The following is a 20,811-nucleotide window of genomic DNA, read 5'->3' as shown; positions in this document are numbered from 1 at the left end:
TTCTTCACGACCAGTCTTTGTATGCATATATGTATATGGTTTTTCTTTTGTATGTATAGATGTATGTTTCTGTCACACCTGTAATTAAAGAATTAAAAAAAAAAATTGTTACCTTTTCTCAACACGACAGGTCTTTTGTATGTATATATGTATATGGTTTTTGTTTTGTATGTATAAAGGCATATGTTTCTGTCAGACCTGAAATTAATTAATGCTTATGCAATCTAAGAATTATTTAAAAAGAATTATTGCTTCGATTTTCTTCATGATGTGTCTTTTGTATCAATATATGTATATATGGTTTTTCTTTCATATGTATATATGTATGTTTCTGTCATACCTGACATTAAAGAATGATGATGTAATTCAAGAATTATTTAAAAATAATATTGCTTAGAAACTTTAAATTTAAATTATTTAAAAAAAAGTATTTTTACCTTTCTCATCAGATTGGGTCTAACGTATGTATGTTTCTGACATACCTGGAATTAAAGAACGCTGATGTAATCTACGAAGTACTGAAAAAGAATATTGTTACCTTTTCTCATCAGGCCACACTTAAAAATATTTTGGTTTGCCCAAACCCTACCCAAAGGTTGAGACAGTGGGTAGGTAGGTAGGCATTTTCTTCTTTTTTTTTTCAAAATCTGAAATTGAAGTATCAGATGTTTATTAGTCTTCATGCCTAACTGATTAAAAAAAAACTTTTTCAAATCAGGACAATAAAAGAATTTGAGTAGTCAGCTTTTTATCTGGGTAGGTAGCGTTTGGGCAAACAAACCTATTATTTATTATGGCCTCACAACAGGTCTTTTGTATGTATTATAATGTAAAAACTATATGGTTTTTCTTTTGTATGTATATATGTATGTTTCTGTCATACCTGAAATTAAAGAATGCTGATGTAATTTAAGAATTATTTAAAAAGAATATTGCTTAGATTTTCTTCATGATCTGTCTTTTGTATTGTAAATTATATGTGTTTGTTTCTGTCGTACCTTAAAGTAAAGAATATTGCTTAGAAAGTTAAACAAGAAATTTTACATTTTCGTGTTTATTTGATTTTTGTGGTGTAGCCAATCTCTTCTAAGAAATCCTATAGAAAATTTGTAATTTGTTGATGATTTAAATTTTTGGTTCACCTGTACCCTCAAAACCCATGAAAAGTGGTATACAACTATATTCTAGAGGCTCTAAAGAGCCTGTGTCGCTCACCTTGGTCTTTGTGAATATTAAACAAATGAGGCAGATGGATTCATGACAAAATTTTGTGTTGGTGATGGTGATGTGATTGTACATCTTACTTTACTGAACATTCTTGCTGCTTACAATTATCTCTATATATAATGAACTTGACCCAGTAGTTTCAGAGGAGAAGATTATTGTAAAAGATTACTAAGATTTACGAAAAATGGTTAAAAATTGACTATAAAGGGCAATAACTCCTAAAGGGGTCAACTGACCATTTCGGTCATGTTGACTTATTTGTAGATCTTACTTTGCTGACATTTATTGCTTTTTACAGTTTATCTCTATCTATAATAATATTCAAGATAATAACCAAAAACAGCAAAATTTCCTTAAAATTACCAATTCAGGGGCAGCAACCCAACAACGGGTTGTCCGATTCATCTGAAAATTTCAGGGCAGATAGATCTTGACCTGATAAACAATTTTACCCCATGTCAGATTTCCTCTAAATGCTTTGTTTTTGAGTTATAAGCCAAATACTGCATTTTACCCCTATGTTCTATTTTTGGCCATGGCGGCCATCTTGGTTGGTTGACCGGGTCACCGGACACATTTTTTAAACTAGATACCCAAATGATGATTGTGGCCAAGTTTGGATTAATTTGGCCCAGTAGTTTCAGAGTAGAAGATTTTTGTAAAAGATAACTAAGATTTACGAAAAATGGTTAAAAATGGACTAAAAAGGGCAATAACTCCTAAAGGGGTCAACTGACCATTTCGGTCACATTGACTTATTTGTAAATCTTACTTTCAATGCTGAACATTATTCCTGTTTACAGTTTATCTCTATCTATAGAAGAAAAAGAAGATGCTTTATTTCCATAAAATGGGCTCACAAGGAGCATAATATAATATGATTGTAATATAATATTCTTTTACAAATATAATAAACAACACATAGTTACAAACACAAATAAGAAACAACAGTTATCACATATTAGTATATATATAAAACCTTTGTCTCAGGCACACCTCTGGAAAGTAACAAAAAAGAATACTGTGAGTAGGCTAAATATATCTAGCTGAACTGCAAGAGGCACCCAGGGACGGTGCTAAATTGCATGGTGGGGGCATATTAAAATGTGTTTCGGGACATTAATGATATGGTAAGATATTGTAAGAAGTTGCACATAAATGGTATGTCATCCTCGTGCCTGGTGCAGAGGAGTCAGTACTATTTAAAGTGACACAACTGCAAGAGGCACCAAGGGACAATGCTAATTGACATGCCAAAGTGCACAAATTACAAAAAAGATAAAATATTACCAGTTTAATAAAAAAAAATAATAATATCGCAAACAAGAAGGTAATAGAACTTGTACGTTGTGTCCTGTACCCCACCATGCCAACCTTGTGCCTAGTGCAGAAAGCCTGATTAAATATTTATCTTTAAAGTTATATTTTATCTTCATCAATTAACTTACAGACAGATATCAAAATATGAAGATTCTCTACATTAAGAAGCCATATCAGTTTTTGGCTAGGAATCAAATGCTTAAAGTTTGGGCATAGTAAGTCAATAGTGGAATTCAAATAATTTCTCTTATCTTGTGATGATGTACATGAGAATAAAAAATGTTTTTCATCATCAACTTCATTTGAGGTGCACCTGAGACATATTCTGTCTTGTCGGAGAGTACCCTGATAGCGACCTTGTTCAATTCTTAGTCTGTGAGAAGAAATACGCAATCGAGTGAAATTTCTCCTCTGCTCAGGTGATTGTAATATAGTAAGGTATCTTTCAAGACCAAAATGAGTATATAATATTCAAGATAATAACCAAAAACAGCAAAATTTCCTTAAAATTATTAATTCAGGGGCAGCAACCCAACAAAGGGTTGTCCGATTCATCTGAAAATTTCAGGGCAGAAAGATCTTGACCTGATAAACAATTTTACCCCATGTCAGATTTGCTCTAAATGCTTTGGTTTTTGAGTTATAAGCCGAAAACTGCATTTTACCCCTATGTTCTATTTTTAGCCATGGCGGCCATCTTGGTTGGTTGGCCGGGTCACGCCACACATTTTTTAAACTAGATACCCAATGATGATTGTGGCCAAGTTTGGTTTAATTTGGCCCAGTAGTTTCAGAGGAGAAGATTTTTGTAAAATCAAGTGATGAGAAAAGCACACTTGGCCCTTCGGGCCAGGTGAGCTAAAAATGAATCCACAGACGATGGAATATGATGGATGCCAAGTGGTTGCAATTAAAGAGAGTCTGAGAATGGTACCAGTTGACATTCTGTGGTCCACTTCTGATTATATTATTTTGCAGGGGAACTAACTCAATATTTTTTTTCTCAAAAAACAGTATAAAGCCCTTTTGACTGGAACAAGGTAATAATGCACCATGTAAATAAATAGTATTCTATAAAAATATAATTAATTCAACAACATGACCATCACTTTAATGATAAAATAATCTGTCAAGTTTTATCATTTAACCAAAAGCTAGGTCTTTGTTTGGTCAAGTTTTGTAATTGATAAAAACTAGATTAAAAATTCACAATTTCTGATAACATGCAAATACCTGTTATATCTTGTTTATCTATATGAAACAGATTTATGATTATAATTTATTTACAAATCAAATCCACATGCCTTTTAATAAAACAGGTTCCATGTGAAATAAAACATGTCACCTATAAAATAGCTTTGGGACTCGGCAACATTATTATTATTTTCCATATCTTCTAGAATAGACCTGTATCTTATTCCAAAATAAATAAACAAAATCTTTATTTTTGCTTTTTTTTCCATCAATGCTTAGTTACCCTTTTTGTTCATCTATTTTAATCCATTGTCTTTTCTTTGCTTTTGTTCAGTTTGGGCATTAATATTTTTTTTAATTTTCCAGCTAGAAAGACGGAGTACAAGTTCTGATGGATGAATACCTGAACCCCTTTTTTAGAAAAAAAATCCTCTTAATTAAAGATATCACAACTTTTGTTTTGGCACCAGAAAAAAATAGATAAATCTTTTGAATTTCATCTAATTCAAACAAAAAGTCAGGAATCTGATGTTCAGTAGTTGTCATATGTTGATATGGTTCATAAGTGTTTCTCATTTCTAGTTTTTTATATAGATTTGACTGTTGGTTTTCTCATTTGAATGGTTTTACACTAGTGATTTTAGGTGCCCTTTATAGCTTACTATTTTTTGGTGTGAGCCAAGGCTCCGTGTTGAAGACCGTACTATGACCTATAATGGTTTACTTTTATAATATAAATTGTGACTTGGATTGGGAGTCATCTCATTGGTACTCATACCACATACCTCATCTTCTTATATCTAAATTTATATATATTGACTGAAATGGTTTTCAATTTCTCAATTGGCACATGTATGAATATAAAAATTGAAAACTTTTTCAAAGAAATAAGTAATATTGAATGATTAAATCCATTAAATTGTAAATCTCTCTGTCCTATTACGATGTTTTTATAATTTACTATAAAAACACGGTCAATTTGTTGGTAATTTGACCTTGTCACAAATTAACCCATAAATTCCAATTTCATTTCATTTAATGTCATAAAAACATGCCTTAAATAGCAGAAAATATCATTTTGACCTGCGGGTCATTAAAAAGTGACCCTTTAACAATAGCCTTGCTGGACATGCACATGTTGGTCTGACATGCGTTTTGATCATAGGTGAGCAATTCTATACCTTAGGGTCAAAGGTGAATAATCAATACCTGATTTAACATCTCAGGTGAAAAATAGCAGTGGGAGTTGAAAAAAGCGAGATGACAAAAACATGTTTAAAATACACTATAATTACTTAAATTATACTGAGGGACTCTTTTTTTATGGCTCATTAACTTTTCTATAGGTGTCAATCTGTCTTTTTTTATGACAGTTAAATGGTGTTGGGTCCTTATTGGATTAAAAAACTAATGAATAGATCAAAGTGACCATTTCCTGTATTTGATTATAGGTTTCAATTTTCTAATGATGATCTACTGACCAGTTATATAATAGTACTCTGGCCAGAGAATATCGATAGAACAAACAACTGATGGTACAGAGTGCTCTTTTGTTAATTTTATTTCTTCAAATTGATTTGATTAGTAAATATATTAAAATTACTTTGTTGTATGATTTTTTTTACTCACAGTTCCACCACTTCTAATAGTATTTGTTTCACTCTTCTCTACATGGCATGCTTTTGGGATTTGACATGGTACTTGATATTTTGCCCATAATATGCTTCTCTCTATTTATTATTGTCTGCCATAAATGGTTATCACATATGTTGCTGTTAAATTTTGACCTCACAAGAGAAACATTCTAATGCTAAAAAGCAGAAATGGAAAAAAAAAATAGAAAAAAAAATGAAAAATGAAAAAAAGCAGAAATGACTGTTGTATATCATTATTCGTTCAAGTGTTGAAAATATGGGGTTAAATGTCATATTTCCCAATACTGAAGTTAGGTCATAAAGATGTGTTTGACTTTTATTATCACTGAAATTTATATACAATTGTGCGGTCTTGGACTTTTAAAAAATAAAGACTAAATATTTAACCCAGCCACATCTGATGTGCCTGCCCCAAGTCAGGAGCCTAGGTTCTATATCATAAAACTTTAGTACTTGGAGAACAAAATTTATGCTCGAAACTCTAAATCCAGTATTTTGATTGATTGATTCCTGAGTCTGAGTCCACAATCATGCTCAACAGGTTTATGACTGCTAGTAGTTTAGTGTTAGGTTCATTCCTGTCTGTTCTTCAATTTTTTTGTAAATTGATTTGTTATAAATTAGGCAATAAGTTATCTTGTTTCAATTTTTTCACGTTTTCATGTCTGGGCCTTTACAGTATTGGGTTTTCTCATTGTTGAAGGCAGTATAACTGCATTCAATTGCTTACATCCATTTCATTTGAACTCTGGTGGATAGTTGTCTCATTGACAATCATACCAAATATCCTTCTTTTTATATTACCTATTTCATGTGAATTCGGTCTCTTGTTCATCCAAAATCTATAACATTCCTGTTCCAATTAATATATATAACCTTGACCTTGCCTGGATTCTTTCACATTAGAAGCACATAGTTTCTTGATTTCTTCTTTTGAGTTAATCCTGTAAAATATTTCAATTCCATCAATTAAAGTTGCACTATTTTGACAGTACATGTACTAATCTTTAACCTGACTGATGGGAGGTGCTGTATTTTCAATGCAAAAAACATGATGCCCTTAACTAGGGCATAAAAAGGATCTATGAGCATCCAATCCTCCTCTAAATCTGGGACAAAGGTATAGGAGTATTAAGAGCTTTCTTTTACTGAACTCAGCATGCACACTTGTTAGGTGGTTGACTTTTCTTTCACAAAACATACTGATTGTGAGTTTTGGGACTTTTCTGTCAACAAATTAAATTAACACTAAACTTGTGGGGTGTTCAACTTTTCTGTTTCTCCACATAAACTGTCATGAAGTGTCATTTTCTTTAACTGAAATGAGACCATCAACAGGTTTTGAATTTTTAATTTTCACAGGGGACCGAAAAACACCCCTAGTTTTTTTTAATGTAGGATAGAAAGTCACAGGACAAAAAGTCACAGACAAAAAGTCACGGACAAAAAGTCACGGACAAAAATTCACAAGACAAAAAGTCACAGGACAAAAAGTCACAATTTATTTTTTCTGATTATTTTCTTTGAATAAAAATGCTTATTTTTACAAAAACATATTTTGGACTTTTCTTGAAGTATTGTATATTAACCAATTTTGTAAGCAAAATTTATCAAAAAAATATCAAAGATGATCAAGTTATTGTTAAAAACAAAATGCTTAAGTAGATTGGCACTTAAATGGCTTCATGGTGCCAAGAAATATGTCCTTTGCATGATTAAAATTAAATAAATCTTCATTTTTCAAGTAAAAAGATAAATTTCATTAACTTTAATATTAATATAAGTATTAAAAAGTAAATATTTCAAGATATTTCTCTTATATATTCAAACAATTGTCGAAAAAATATTTGTGACTTTTTGTCCTATCAAAGGAGTAGGGCCACGAAGGGTCAAAAATGGCCCTGTCTTAGAAATTGACTAAATTACTCCAGAATGATCCCTTACTAGGGTAGTTTATAAATTGATAACCATCAGACTTGTAACTCTGTCTGTATAATTTTCCTGAACGTCAGAAAAGACCATGGTGAAATCCTATTTTAACAATTGTGCGTAACGTCAAAAAAAAATTTCTTGACGTTCTTATACTAATATAATCACTTCACCACAAGTATTATTTTGCCAAGTAATTCTTGAATCTAATGCACATAGTCCGTTCTTTATATATATATATTAACAGAAACTTACTAAAAGCCAGACAGAATAAAGTGGCAAACAATGCTCCAATTACATTAAGTACAATTGCACCGAAAACTCGTTTTCGGCTTTGATATTCACGAAATAGAAATTGCAGACAAACAAATTTCTATAGCATAGATTAAATTCAAAGTTATATATAGTTTCCAAACACATTAAGGCATACAAGTCTTATATTTGGCAGCTGTAAAATATCTTGGCGAGCGGGAGTACAGCCGATTTAAAATCTTTAAAAATGTTTTACGATTGTTGTCTCATTGGAAATCATGCCATATCATCTCTTACATTAATATGAATATAAAACCCGTGATTTCGATGAAACTCAAAACATTTTATTTCCTGGAAAAAAATGAATAATGAAAACAATTCGTATAGACAATACATATAATTCCATATGATATAATCATATAACACATACTATACAAATGTACCACACGTGCACTCATAAGCACCACGCTCGTTCTGAAGGATTTACATGCCTACTCTCAAATCAGTATTCAGAATAAAAATACGTATGAACGACAATTTCATTCAACACTGCTATTTATACACCAACGACCACTGACACACAAAATATTTATAATTTATACCATCTCTAATTGTACCTTAAGCGCGTGAAAATATGTACAATGTACAACTCGAAAACTAATAAGAATATACCTCAATTATTCATTGGATACGTTTCATATTTTCCCAAAGGTTTTTTTTTATCTAATAATTGTTTTTAAAAAAAGCTATAAAAAAAGAAATGACAAAATGCTCACTCTTAGTTTTCAAAAGCGGATAAGTTCATTTACGGACTTACTTGTTAACTATAGACTGAGTTGATTGAAATGATATAAATTATATTAACGTATAAATGTAAGCTGTGTCAATAAAGTTATGTATTATTGAAAACTATAAATAACTGCAATCGGTATACAAAATCTATTATTTTGTCTATATTTTGTTTTCTTTAAAGTAATATGAAATGTCTGATGAATATGTTAAATTCAACAATAAATTACTTCCAAACTTTTTAAAAAGTTTGCTTAGTTGAAAAAAAACAACAACATTACAATATATTCAAATAGAGTTCACCATGTTCAAATACATTAGCAAGTGGAATACTAAGATAAAGTCAAGGAGACAGAAACCTAACAAGGATTGATACAATATTCTATTCTTCAACGACACTCTCCTCACTGTCACTTTCGTCTACGGCTTGTGGAATTGATGCTGCATCTTCTAGATATGCTCCCCAATTCTGGACTCCATAAGATATATCCTGATTATGCCTTGCATAACCAAGATACCAGAGTATTGATGCAATATGGGCACATACTCCCACAACACGTGCTCCTGCTCTGCATTTACAGTACCATGCGGTAATTTCAGCAGATGTGTATTCTATCCACAAGATGTAGGTTTTTGAAGAAACATGACGGCTCTGAAGTTTCACGCGTATCAAATGTTCATCCTCTTTATGTATAAGAATTTGACAATTGCCTTCTAAGTGTTCCTGAATGTAGCTAGTGCTAAGTTTTAGTTGATAGACACCGCACGTTATGTTTCTCAGATCTTCTTCATCAAGAAGTGGAAAATCGTCTAAAGTATGATTATCTGGCTCTTTCCAAATTGTCTTACGCCTCTCCAAATTTTCTTCTTCTACCCTCTGTTTCAGTGTATTTACTCTTTTCGACAGATAGAGCATTTTTGCAGCCAATGCTTCTTCATTGTCACATCCTTTTTAAACAAGAAAATTTCAATTATAATACAAGTAAATAGTTTCACAATTTTTTAATCAAATATTAAAAAAAAGTGTGGTGTGATTTCCAATGAGACAACTATTTACAAGTTTACCAAATGACACAAAAATTACCAACTCTAAGTCACAGTATGGAGAGTTGTCTCATTAGCACTCATACCACATCTTCCTATATCTATTTGCAAAAGAACAATAATAATTAATGTTTTATATTATCATGTGGTACTATTTATCATTTGTCTTATAGATTTTGTTTAGATTGTTTGTTTGGTTAATTTGCTTTCTAATGAATAGTTAGGGAAAAGAGATTAATACTTTTTAGAGAAAGTTTTTTTTCTTTGATTTTCTTTAAAATACAAGTGGAAAATGACAGCTCTCACAGTGCGAATTTCCTAGTGAAAAAAAAATGTGTGTTTAAAATATCGCAAATTCGATTTGATCACTATTTATGATTTCATGATATACATATACTTAATTATCACAGTTATCAATACGAGCTATCTTAGTGAGAATGTTTACCTGGAGACAACGGCGGCAAATATTTATTTGATATTCCACATACAATGCAAACATAATCTCCGATATATGGAACTTGTTTATTTGGTAAAACATGGCTCAGATACTTCCATCTCTTGATTCTTGCATTAGCAGATTCTACTACCCAACGGACCTAGAATGAGAAAAATAGTAATTTAGGGCTATTTTCCTACTCCAAGTAGGTTAAAGGTTTGGTTGGCTTGCTTGCTGTGTTTATATAACTGTTTGCATAAAACATTGTAATAAAGTTTTACAATTGCAATTAATACATAGGTAGGGCTTCAGTTTATATAATGCTATTGGATACTTGAGTAAAACATTTATACAATAAAAGCAAGAAATCCAATCAAACCTTTGACCTACATGCATTAGAAAAATAGCTCTAAACATAAGGTCTGAAATTTATAATCGGTTGCAATTAAAACTATGTTTGTCAATGTCAATTATATTATATACATTGTCATTTTTGCGAACAGTAACAACAATACCGTCAAGGTGTGCTACCTTTTTATCGATTTGGTTTGTTTAATTGATATTTATGTGTAAAAAACTATTCATAGGGGAAAACAAAAAAATATGCAGTCCTATATTAACGTTACTTTTCTTTATTCTTTTTAGTGGCACAATAGTCATAGTCTTACCAGTAACAATGGGCATATGTTGAGTTGGGTGTGCTTCGTATGAAAAAGAGCATTTTCTGTGTAGCGATAAAAATATATTAACATGATACTATATAAAGTGACGCAGTTTCAAAATTAGTTTTGAGAATTACTATATAAAGTGACGCAGTTTCAAAATTAGTTTTGAGAATTATACTACAGTATTTTGGCTGTAGGGGTACAAACCTCAGTAACTAATCTGCTTGCATTGGCTTCATCTGTTGTCATCTGTTTTTGGCCTTTCGTTAAAAAGCTTGGCATCTGTGCCTTTATCCCCAAATCATCAAGAAGCTCCAATGAGTCCCTGAATCCTCTGTCAACGACAAATATATCATCGTCTTGTACCCATTCTTTGATATCTTCTACATTTGTGTTAAACATATGTTTGAGGATTGCCGCATCATTATTTTTGCAGTCGGCCAAGTATGGTCCAAGAACAGTCACAAAGAACCCTGTAGTAGTAACAACTACCATTGGTTTAACCAGCGGTCGTCCCTTGTGTAAGCTATATGACCGTCTTTGAAAATGAAAATTTCCGCTTTTTTGGATATACATATAGGTGCCATCAAGCACTAAGATAGCCTGTGTGTTTGTTCCGTCCCCAAATAAAGTCTGAGCTAGTGGTCGTGTGTGCAGATTAACGACATCATCATGGCTGATGTGTTTAAAACCCAAATTTTCAGGTACGAAATTCTTAACTAAAGCTTGTCTGACACATGAAATGGCTCGGCGTAAACTTGATCTTGATATGTTGAAAATGGTAGATAGCACTTTATTTGAAATTCCAGATTTTAATTTAAAAAGGAAAATTCCAAGAGAAGTTCTTGTGCTTCGTGTAGGTGTATTTCTTACTGTATTTTTGATGTAGGAATGAAGATCATTAAAGTTGTCCTTATTTATACCGGTTAAATTGATAAAGTCAGAGTCAGATAAAACTTTATGTGTATCAAAGTCAATTCTTGATTGTTCATTTTGTAAGGCTGTGTATCTTAACTTCTTCAAAAGATCCATAATTGAAGATCTGTTAAGGATGACATTATCATTGGTACAGTTTATTTTACTTATTGCATCTTCTGTAAAATTATCTTCCGTCAAATGTCCCGGACAACAGCGACATCCCGCAGGAATTATAACCTCTTTTTTAAGAAATGCAGAAAATCTTGCTTGTGATGGAACAACAATTAGCTTTGGTCCGGGCTTTTTGCATATGAAACAGTATGAATGGCTTTTTGATGTAGAAGGTATTGAAAGAGATACTGATGGTGGACTGGATAAAACAGTAGATCTACGTTTTGCTGGTGGAGCATAATCTTCATCGTCAGATAATATATGCTGTACAACAGAGGATTGTCTGGTTTCCTGAACATAGTATTTGTGCCTACACGTATTGCATATTTTGTCTTCTTGTTTATATGTTATCAAAAAATTCTTCTTCAAATACTTTGCCACAGATTTATTGATTGGTCTTCTTTCATGTGGTTTAGTCCTTTTATTGCATAGAACGCACGGGTAATACTTTTGACCGCTTCCAGGCATTCTGAAGTGAAATAAAGAAATGAATCTTAGTACGTGAACCACGATTGCAGTTTAGAACAGGAGATTTGATGCATGTGATAATGAACAGCAACCCAACAATATTTAACAGAGCAACAATTTTATAACACATCTTATTTTTAATTATTGTGTATAAACATATATGTTCAGGAATGAAACTTGAACAGACAATGTGTAATAAAATAATTTAGTTCCCAGTCCTAACTCACCGACACTAGTAGTCACACTACAAACAGTATTTATGGATCATATCATATTTGATAATTTATGGGGGACTGAATATGCAGGTATCTTAACTTGTTTAATTTCTATTACACATCAGAAAGGCAAGTTCTATATAAAAATAATTTGTTGGATAACAATTACTTTAAAAAAAAAAAATCAAATGCCGAATAGAAACGTTTCAAAATAATGTTATCAAATAAAAAAAATATCAGTGGATCCTTTCAAACAATCACAGGAATGAAAGTAATGCATTAGGTTTAATGATATTATACAAAAAAAAGAAGAAAAAAAACTTTTTATATCAATGAGCCGCGAACCCTTACCAGCTTTGTCATGTCACTCGAAAGAGTAACGCTCTAACCATTACACCACGTCGTCGTACATTCCAAAGATGGAAAACAAGTGGTATATAAATTTTAAGTCGGTACTGAAGCTAGTCGTCTGCTTTTGTTTGTTTTTGTTTTTTTGTTTTAAACATACATGAGTTAAGATATATTACTGCTTCAGCATAGTTATTAGGATCTTTTTAAGATGGTTTTCGTAGAATAAATTCGGCCTTAATTTAAAGCTGCCCCATTTTTTTTTTATAGCAAAGCCGACCAATCTTAAACATAACATTTCAAAATCCCTTTTAAGTGTTAAAATAACGTTGTTCACAATGAACTCTTAATTAATTTATTATCTACTAGTCATTTTATTTTCCACAAATTTGTCCTGTGTTTTAATAAAAAAAAAAAAAAAAACACGTTGTAACTACGGGAAAAAAATCCGTCGGCAGTTGACGAAGCTACGGAACTTGTTATTCCAATTTTGTTTGTTATTTAAATCTGTAAATTAATTTTGACTTACCTCAATATGTAATCTCCAAGAAAAGCATGCTTCAGTTGCAACAAAAGATTCACATAATGGTCTACAGTATATGTCAGAGAAAACAAAAATTACCGAATATGTCACCGTCCGGCAAAACTGCCTTCATCCATATTTCTGTTGGTAGATCTAAGTGCAACAAACATGCGCAATGTAATTCCAATACACACAAAAAAAAATGAAATATGATAGAATGTCTTCAAAATATTATAAAAAGAAGATTAACTATAAAAATTGTTTCTATTTTAATATAAGTTCGTGGTAGATTCATTAGACATTTCGCCACAAAATCTATCGTACATCGGAAATAACAGTGTCGAATCCGGATTTGCTTGTTTGCAAAAGTTTATTTTTCGATGTGGCCACAGGCCTCGACCACGCTAATAAATGTTGCAAACGATTTCAAAGTGTTAAACAATTAAAATGAGATTAGAATTACTTTGGTCGAGGCCTGTGGCCAATGCGAAATTTAACCAAGAAGTGTGAAATTCTTCGAAAATTTTGATGTTTTGAGCGTTCCGGTTCGATTTCGGGGGTTACGTCACATAAGTGACGTCATGAAAATATGATTTTTTTTTTTAAATAACAAACAACGATATTAGTAGATATGTTTTAACTATAAGGGATCCACCTTGTTTATATTTATTTTTTTGTCATTTCACAGGGCCAATATAGGCACTTCGTGGCCATACTCCTTTGTGACTTTATGTACTGGGACTTTCTGTCCGTTTACCGTTTTTTGGGGGGCTTCATGTTGCTTAGTCTTTAGTTTTCTATGTTGTATCTTGTGTACTATTAGTTGTGTTTTTTTCTTTTTTCACCATGGCATGGTCAGTTTATTTTTGATCTGTGAGTTTGATTATCCCTCTGGTGTCTATTTCCTCTCTTTTATTAACAAAAGTAAGGTCTCTCGATCTTTTCAATTAACAACTCCAGTTTATCAAAATCTTGAAAGCGATGAAAATTAATCTGCCTCTTAAGGAATAAAAATCTGTGAGGGTGATAATAATCTATTTTATCTAACATTAAAATGTGAGTTCAATAATAAAAACAAGAGAAATGTCAAAACATCCCATTATAATTCCTGATAACAGCACTTAATATTCATGCTAATCAAAAAGGGCATCAAGTATTTTTTCAAAAACATATTTGCTTTACCATAATCAAAGTTTTATTCCTATACAAAGGTGGAACTATTTCTAAAAGTTTCATGTAAACTTAACATTACAAAATATGGTGGAACTCTTTCTAAAAGTTTCATGTAAACCTAACATTACAAAATATGGTGGAACTCTTTCTAAAAGTTTCATGTAAACTTAACATTACCAAATAAAGGTTTGTATAGTCAGCTGTATCATTCTCCAAAATTGAACCCGCCAGACAGACATTTTAAATATTTGACATTTGCATGTTAAATTCATAGATATAGGAAGATGTGGTGTGAGTGCCAATGAGACAACTCTCCATCCAAATAACAATTTATAAAAGTAAACCATTATAGGTCAATGTACCGCCTTCAACACGGAGCTTTGGCTCACACTGATTAAAACAAGCTATGAAGGGCCCCAAAATTACTAGTGTAAAACCATTCAAACGGGAAAACCAACGGTCTAATCTATATAAAATAAAAAAACGAGAAACGAGAAACACGTATAAATTACATAAACAAACAAACTACTGTACATCAGATTCCTGACTTAGGACAGGTGCAAACATTTGCAGTGGGATTAAACATTTTAATGGATCCAAACCTTCTTCCTTTTTCCAAAACATTATAGCATAACATCATGTTTGAATTGAAATCCATTTGTTTTTGCTTGCTCAGTTTCTAGATTTTACTCAATATTTGACATGCATGTATGTTAATCTCATTTTTGGAATAAAATAAGTTTGTTTTGTTCTTCACATCTTTTTAAATTTTTTAAATTCATGTTTATGTTTTTGGTTTTCACACATTTTTCTTTCTTCAGATCGTACTATGACAATTATGATTTTGACAGCTGTACGTTATGTTTATGCCAGTTATATTTATCAGACACAACTTCATTAAATCTGATATTTTTTTCGCCAAACATTTGACAATTCCATCAGTTTTGTATCTTCTTTAATCTTGAATCATTCTTTTATTCACATAAAAAATATTTTTTTACAAATTAGGACAATGCTAAAATGTCTAAATTTAATAATATAGTAGAAAATGGCCATTAATAAATTTGGACATCCATAAATTTCAATTAGGGTAAATAAATTAAAATATAACAGTACACTTGACAGATATGAATGTTTTAATTGAAATATGTGTCCTGTTTTCATGTTTGTTATGCCAAAAAAATAATGATCTTTTATTCATTGTGTCAATCACAGTGAACTTGTATATTTTTCTTACATTTATCAATATTTGTCATTTCTTATATATATATAAGTATACAACAACCTTTGTCCATTGTCCTTAAACAATATATTTTCAATATGTTTAAAAAAAAAAAAAATTGAGTAAATAAAGACTGAAACACTCAGAGGCTTAATGATTTCTTAATGTGAGTTTACTAAATTTCGTTATATACAATCAGTTGTATAGAAATTGACTTAAAAGTGAGAGACAGGAAGAGGAGGAGGGGGGGGGGGGGGGGGGGGGGGGGGGGGGGAGAGGTGTCAAACTCTTGAAAGTAAAAAGCCAAGCAAAACTATCTTTTATATTCAAAGTCTAGTCAGTGTCTTCCTTCAATTTTATTTTATATTTTCATTTATTTTTTCATTGCTCCCCCTGGCTCCTAGGTAATTGACTACGAAAAAGACATATCATTTATTTTTTCACTATAGTATTTCAAATGAAAACCAAATGCATACCACTTTGTGTATTAAAAGCAATTAAGAACATTTAGAGACTTAAAGGTTAGGAAAAACAATAAAATCTCATTACCAAAATATAATTCTGTGTTTGTCTGATCCTGGCTCTAAATGTTATCTTTTGATGCAAGTTTGTAGGAAAACCTTAAGGCTAAATAGAAACAACAAATTCAAAATTAAAAATGCTTAAATGCATCTTCTGGGATTTAATTCCATTTATTATCATTTTTGTAATGCATATGCCTAATCAAAGATGTTAAAACGATTCTTTGCAATCAGATATATAAACCCTTAAACAATACGATTAAAACATAAACAATATAGCTGAATCCCTACAGACCCAAACAACACTGCCAGGTACAGAAAACGGAAAAGGTAATTATTTATTGGGAAGATTAATATCATTTATTTTATTTCTTCCAATGTTTAATTGTAATCATTTCATTTATACTGCATTTATAGTGCATTACTTTTTGATAATAAAATTTAACAGTACATGCTTTGTCTTCGTTTATGATTTTGTTAATATTACCAAGGTTAAATAAAATTAAAGGTTACACCGATCACGTCAAGTTGACAACAAACAGTTGAAAAAACAAGAATGTGTCCAAAGTACGTACACGGATGCCCCACTCGCACTATCATTTTCCATGTTCCATGGATTTTGAAATTGGGTAAATATCTAATTTGGCATTAAAATTAGAAAGATTATACTATAGGGAACATGTGTACTAAGTTTCAAGTTGATTGGACTTCAATTTCATCAAAAACTACCTTGACCAAAAACTTTAACCTGAAGCGGAACTAACGAACGGATAGACGAACGAACGAACGAACGAACGAACAAACAAACGGACAGAGCCACAGACCAGAAAACATAATGCCCCTCTACTATCGTAGGTGGGGCATAAAAGATATCTTAAAGTTAAATTCACAAAATATACGGGCACAGTGATACACATACAAAAGCTCCTTAAATATAATGAAACAGTAAGAGATACAGTGTACTGTAAATTGGTTTTAAAATAAACAAAATAATAGGTGGGATTATTTTGAGAAAGCTTTTGAAATATGAGTTTGGTGCAAAGGAGTAGATCCATTAAGACCCCTTTTTGGCCCCAAAATATAGCAGTTTTACAAAATTGTTAAAATGTAATTTTTTAGTTATTTATTGTTCAGTAGAATGCTTCTGTTACATAAATATGGGCTGTTTTTGACAATACAATGCACATATATCAGGTACTAGCACCATTAAGTCATGCTAAATTACTGAAATCTTCACAATTCTAGCATTTTAGTTAAATTTTAGACGGTTTTAGTGTGAAACGAAAGTGGCCGCATTCGTGTTCATCCTTAATATTAAAATGTAAGTTGTATTTTATGATAATACATAACATATATAAAGATTGAGAATGAACACGGATGCGGCCACTTTCGTTTTTGACGAAAACCATCTGAAAAGTGACATTTTTCAGCATATTTGGTAGATTTTTCATATTTGAGCTTGAATCGGGTCGTTTTTAATGACAAAATCAGTTAAAATCTTTCACATAAACTAATTGATTCAAATGAAATAGACACTTAAGTGTTTAAAAAGTTGTTAAAATCTTTCGTCAGATGAACCTGAAATTTGAGGGCAAAATCGGTCCTTACCGGACCTACTCCTTTCTTAGTCTACCTCAGAACCATTTATTTTCGTGGCGACTAATTTTCATAAATTAAGGAAAGTTACAATTTCATGTATATTTGAATGCTTGGTTTTACCAATGTCTGTATTTAAGCCTGTAAAACATTTGGAATTCCTTGGGCACTTAAATCGTGGGTGACCAGTATTCAAGAAACCCACGAAAATTGATATCCCACAAATTGTAATGAATCAACAGAATTACAGTATTTTAAAAAAATTGATGCTGTAATTGCAAGTCAATTTGTAAGAGTTGTTCCCCTTAGGAAAGGATAGATAATTGGGAACTACCCTACCATTTTGAATACTTTTTCCTTTATTTAGGTAATTGTTAGACTCAGCTTATCATGTTTTGGAATTTTTGTCAGATTTTCGGAATCCTCTGGTTTTATCCATTTGAATACCTTAAAAAAATTTCCCCATGAACCCCCATTTTTCTTTTTATAAATCTTTTACATGTATAATTATAAGTCATTTGTAAAAGTCTAATAAAATTTTAATTGTTTTCCAATAGTATTTGAGAACTTCAACTGGTCAATGATAAAGCTATGAAAAACCAAGAGAGAACATTTTCCCGCCAAAATTCCAATGGCTAATAACTCGACAACAAGCACATTGACCCCTATATGTTTTTGGTGTTTTTGACTTCTCAATTTTTTCCCCATCAATAAATACTAGTTTTATGAAAAGTTATTTATTTTGAAACTGAGCAGCGAACATCCTTAAGGTCAAATAATACAACAAAAAGTATGCAGTCAATTCTAATGAGAACCTAAAATGTTACACTTTATATTTACGTTTAAAAAATGAATATACAAATCTTGAATTTTTTCACAACATTTCATTCCCAAATTCTTCTCAAAGTTGTTAACTAAAATTTGGTAGGATTGAAATAAAACAAATCTGTAAAGTGTTCTTCCCCCCAAAAAAAAGATTTCCCCCAAAAAAAAAGATTACAAAAGAAGTAACATGATATTTAAAAAAACAATTCATATTGTTTAGTAGTAGTTATATTAACCCTGAGATAAAATTCCAGAATTTAGACATTTCCAGTAGTTGTCCTTTGTTGATGTGGTTCATAAGTGTTTCTAGTTTCTCGTTATTTATATATATTAGACCGTCAGTTTTCCTGTTTGAATGGTTTTACACTAGTTATTTTTGGGACCCTTTACACTTGCTGTTCCATGTGAGCCAAGGCTCTGTGTTGAAGACCTTTTAATGGTTTACTTTTACAATTTGTGATTTGCATGAAGACTTGTCTTATTGGCACTCATACCACATCTTCTTATATCTATTATTTTATTGCCAACTTAAAAATATAATTTTTATTTGTTTAATCATAATGTAATAATTAAATTAATCATATAACTTAAAATGCAGTATACTTACAGTTGTTGCATTTTTCTTATATTTCTAATTTTTTACCAGTATGCGGGCAGGATCAATCTGAAAAGAACCCAACTATAAATTTAATTTCAGGTAATTCAAATAAACACATACTATGGGAGATAACTTCAGACTTTTTTTAAAAATTATTGTGAAATTATTGGGATGCAATATTTTGAGGGAACTTGTGTGTGAATACAAATGTTATATCTATTCAGACTGGTTTTTACTTAATAAAAATAACAGTATTCCTCATTTAGTTTTAACTCTAAATCGAATATAAAACAAACTGTCTCTTCAATACAAATTAACACACAACATATGTTAAAAAACATCAAGGGGAATTGTTTTATTTAAGTTGATAATTAGTGCATCTGTACTCAACAAACCTGTTAAATACAAATAAACAGAATATAAGTATCTTCACAGAATTTTCTAAAACATTCCAAAACAATAAACAAAGAGCAAATTAAGGTGGTACCCAACACTTTAACTAAAATTAATTTGGCTCGTTTAATTTTCTAAAAATTTTGACAAAGTATTTACTTTGACCCTTTTACAAAAATATAATTTCAAAAAATTTGAACCAACCGTTTTATCAGAAAAATTACACTGGTTATATAGCAGTTTGACAAACACTTATTTTGATCATTGAGAAGCTTAATATTCCCTTAACAACACAACGTAATTAAAACATTTAGCTGATTTTACAGAGTTATCTCCCTGTAGTGTTAGGTACCACCTTAAACAGTATGATTTGTTCTATATTAACACTTTTTAACATGATTGTGATACTGAAGGAAAATAACTTGAACTTTTGCAGTTTTACTACAAAAATAACAAATATCTAATTATTTATGTAACATACAAACTCCACCATGAATCAGTAACTAGTTTTCTATTGACAGAATTTGAGTGGAGTTACTTCCCATGGGTACAAATTGGAAAGCATGCAAACTAGTTGATTTATATAATTGACCTAACAAATCTAAAAGTGTGGTGCATGCATGAAAAATTATACAAGCCTTAATTAAATAAAAAATTATATAAAACTTTTTGTTCAAGTTGAGCACAATATTACGAATTGCATTCGGTTTATTAAACTAGAGGCTCTCAAAAGCCTGTAGCGCTCACCTGATTCTACTTTGGTTTTTGAAATTATGTAAAAAAATAAAATTTGGCTACAAAGTAACAACACTTGACCAGCACCTCATTAAGAAAGAAACATTTATACTATGTTTGCTTTCTTCAATTCAGTAGTTCTCTAAAAGAAGACATTTGTATGTATTTCCCATAGGGTCCTATGTTAAACCAAGTCCCCTGCTGGAAGCCACCTTAGTTGATGGATTAACTACAAAGTAACAACACTTGGTCAGCATGTCATAAGGAACATTCATGCTATGTTTGACTTCATTCCATTCAGTGGTTCTCTAAAAGAAGACATTTGTATGTATTTCCCATTGGGTCCTATGTTAAACTAAGTCCCCCGCTGGCAGCCATCTTGGATGATTGATCGGCTACAAAGTAACAACACTTGGTCAGCACCTCCTAGGGAAAATTCATGCCATGTTTGGTTTCATTCCATTCAGTGGTTCTCTAAAAGAATACATTTGTATGGATTTCCTATAGGGTTCTATGTTAAACTAAGTCCCCTGCTGGCGGCCATCTTTAATGATGGATCAGCTACAAAGTACCAACACTGGGTCAGCACCTTAT

At 31.3% G+C, this 20,811-nt stretch overlaps 1 protein-coding gene and 1 long non-coding RNA gene across 2 annotated transcripts; both read right to left on the bottom strand.

Moving 5' to 3' along the window:
• Positions 1 to 4,691: 4,691 nt before the first annotated feature.
• LOC139498154 (uncharacterized) lies at positions 4,692 to 19,155 on the bottom strand. Its single transcript, XR_011657830.1, has 3 exons — positions 19,099 to 19,155; positions 6,201 to 6,340; positions 4,692 to 5,551 (listed from the first exon to the last, which is right to left on the bottom strand). It is a non-coding gene; the product is annotated as an uncharacterized lncRNA (long non-coding RNA).
• LOC139498153 (uncharacterized) lies at positions 7,900 to 12,415 on the bottom strand. Its single transcript, XM_071286485.1, has 3 exons — positions 10,719 to 12,415; positions 9,856 to 10,006; positions 7,900 to 9,314 (listed from the first exon to the last, which is right to left on the bottom strand). Exons 1-3 carry the CDS (start codon positions 12,066 to 12,068, stop codon positions 8,749 to 8,751), a joined length of 2,067 nt encoding a protein of 688 aa, XP_071142586.1. The 5' UTR covers positions 12,069 to 12,415; the 3' UTR covers positions 7,900 to 8,748.
• Positions 19,156 to 20,811: the final 1,656 nt, after the last annotated feature.

This window comes from Mytilus edulis, chromosome 12, assembly GCF_963676685.1.
Source record: "Mytilus edulis chromosome 12, xbMytEdul2.2, whole genome shotgun sequence".
Classification (NCBI taxonomy): Eukaryota; Metazoa; Mollusca; class Bivalvia; order Mytilida; family Mytilidae; genus Mytilus; species Mytilus edulis.
This window is presented reverse-complemented; position numbering and strand designations above follow the sequence as displayed.

Coding starts and splice junctions, on each gene's coding strand:
- LOC139498153 (XM_071286485.1), bottom strand. CDS start 12,068: ATGCCTGGAAGCGGTCAAAAGTATTACCCGTGCGTTCTATGCAATAAA. Junction 10,007..10,718: donor CAAGCAGATTAGTTACTGAG/GTTTGTACCCCT, acceptor TTCTCATTCTAG/GTCCGTTGGGTAGTAGAATC. Junction 9,315..9,855: donor TTTGCCGCCGTTGTCTCCAG/GTAAACATTCTC, acceptor TTGTTTAAAAAG/GATGTGACAATGAAGAAGCA.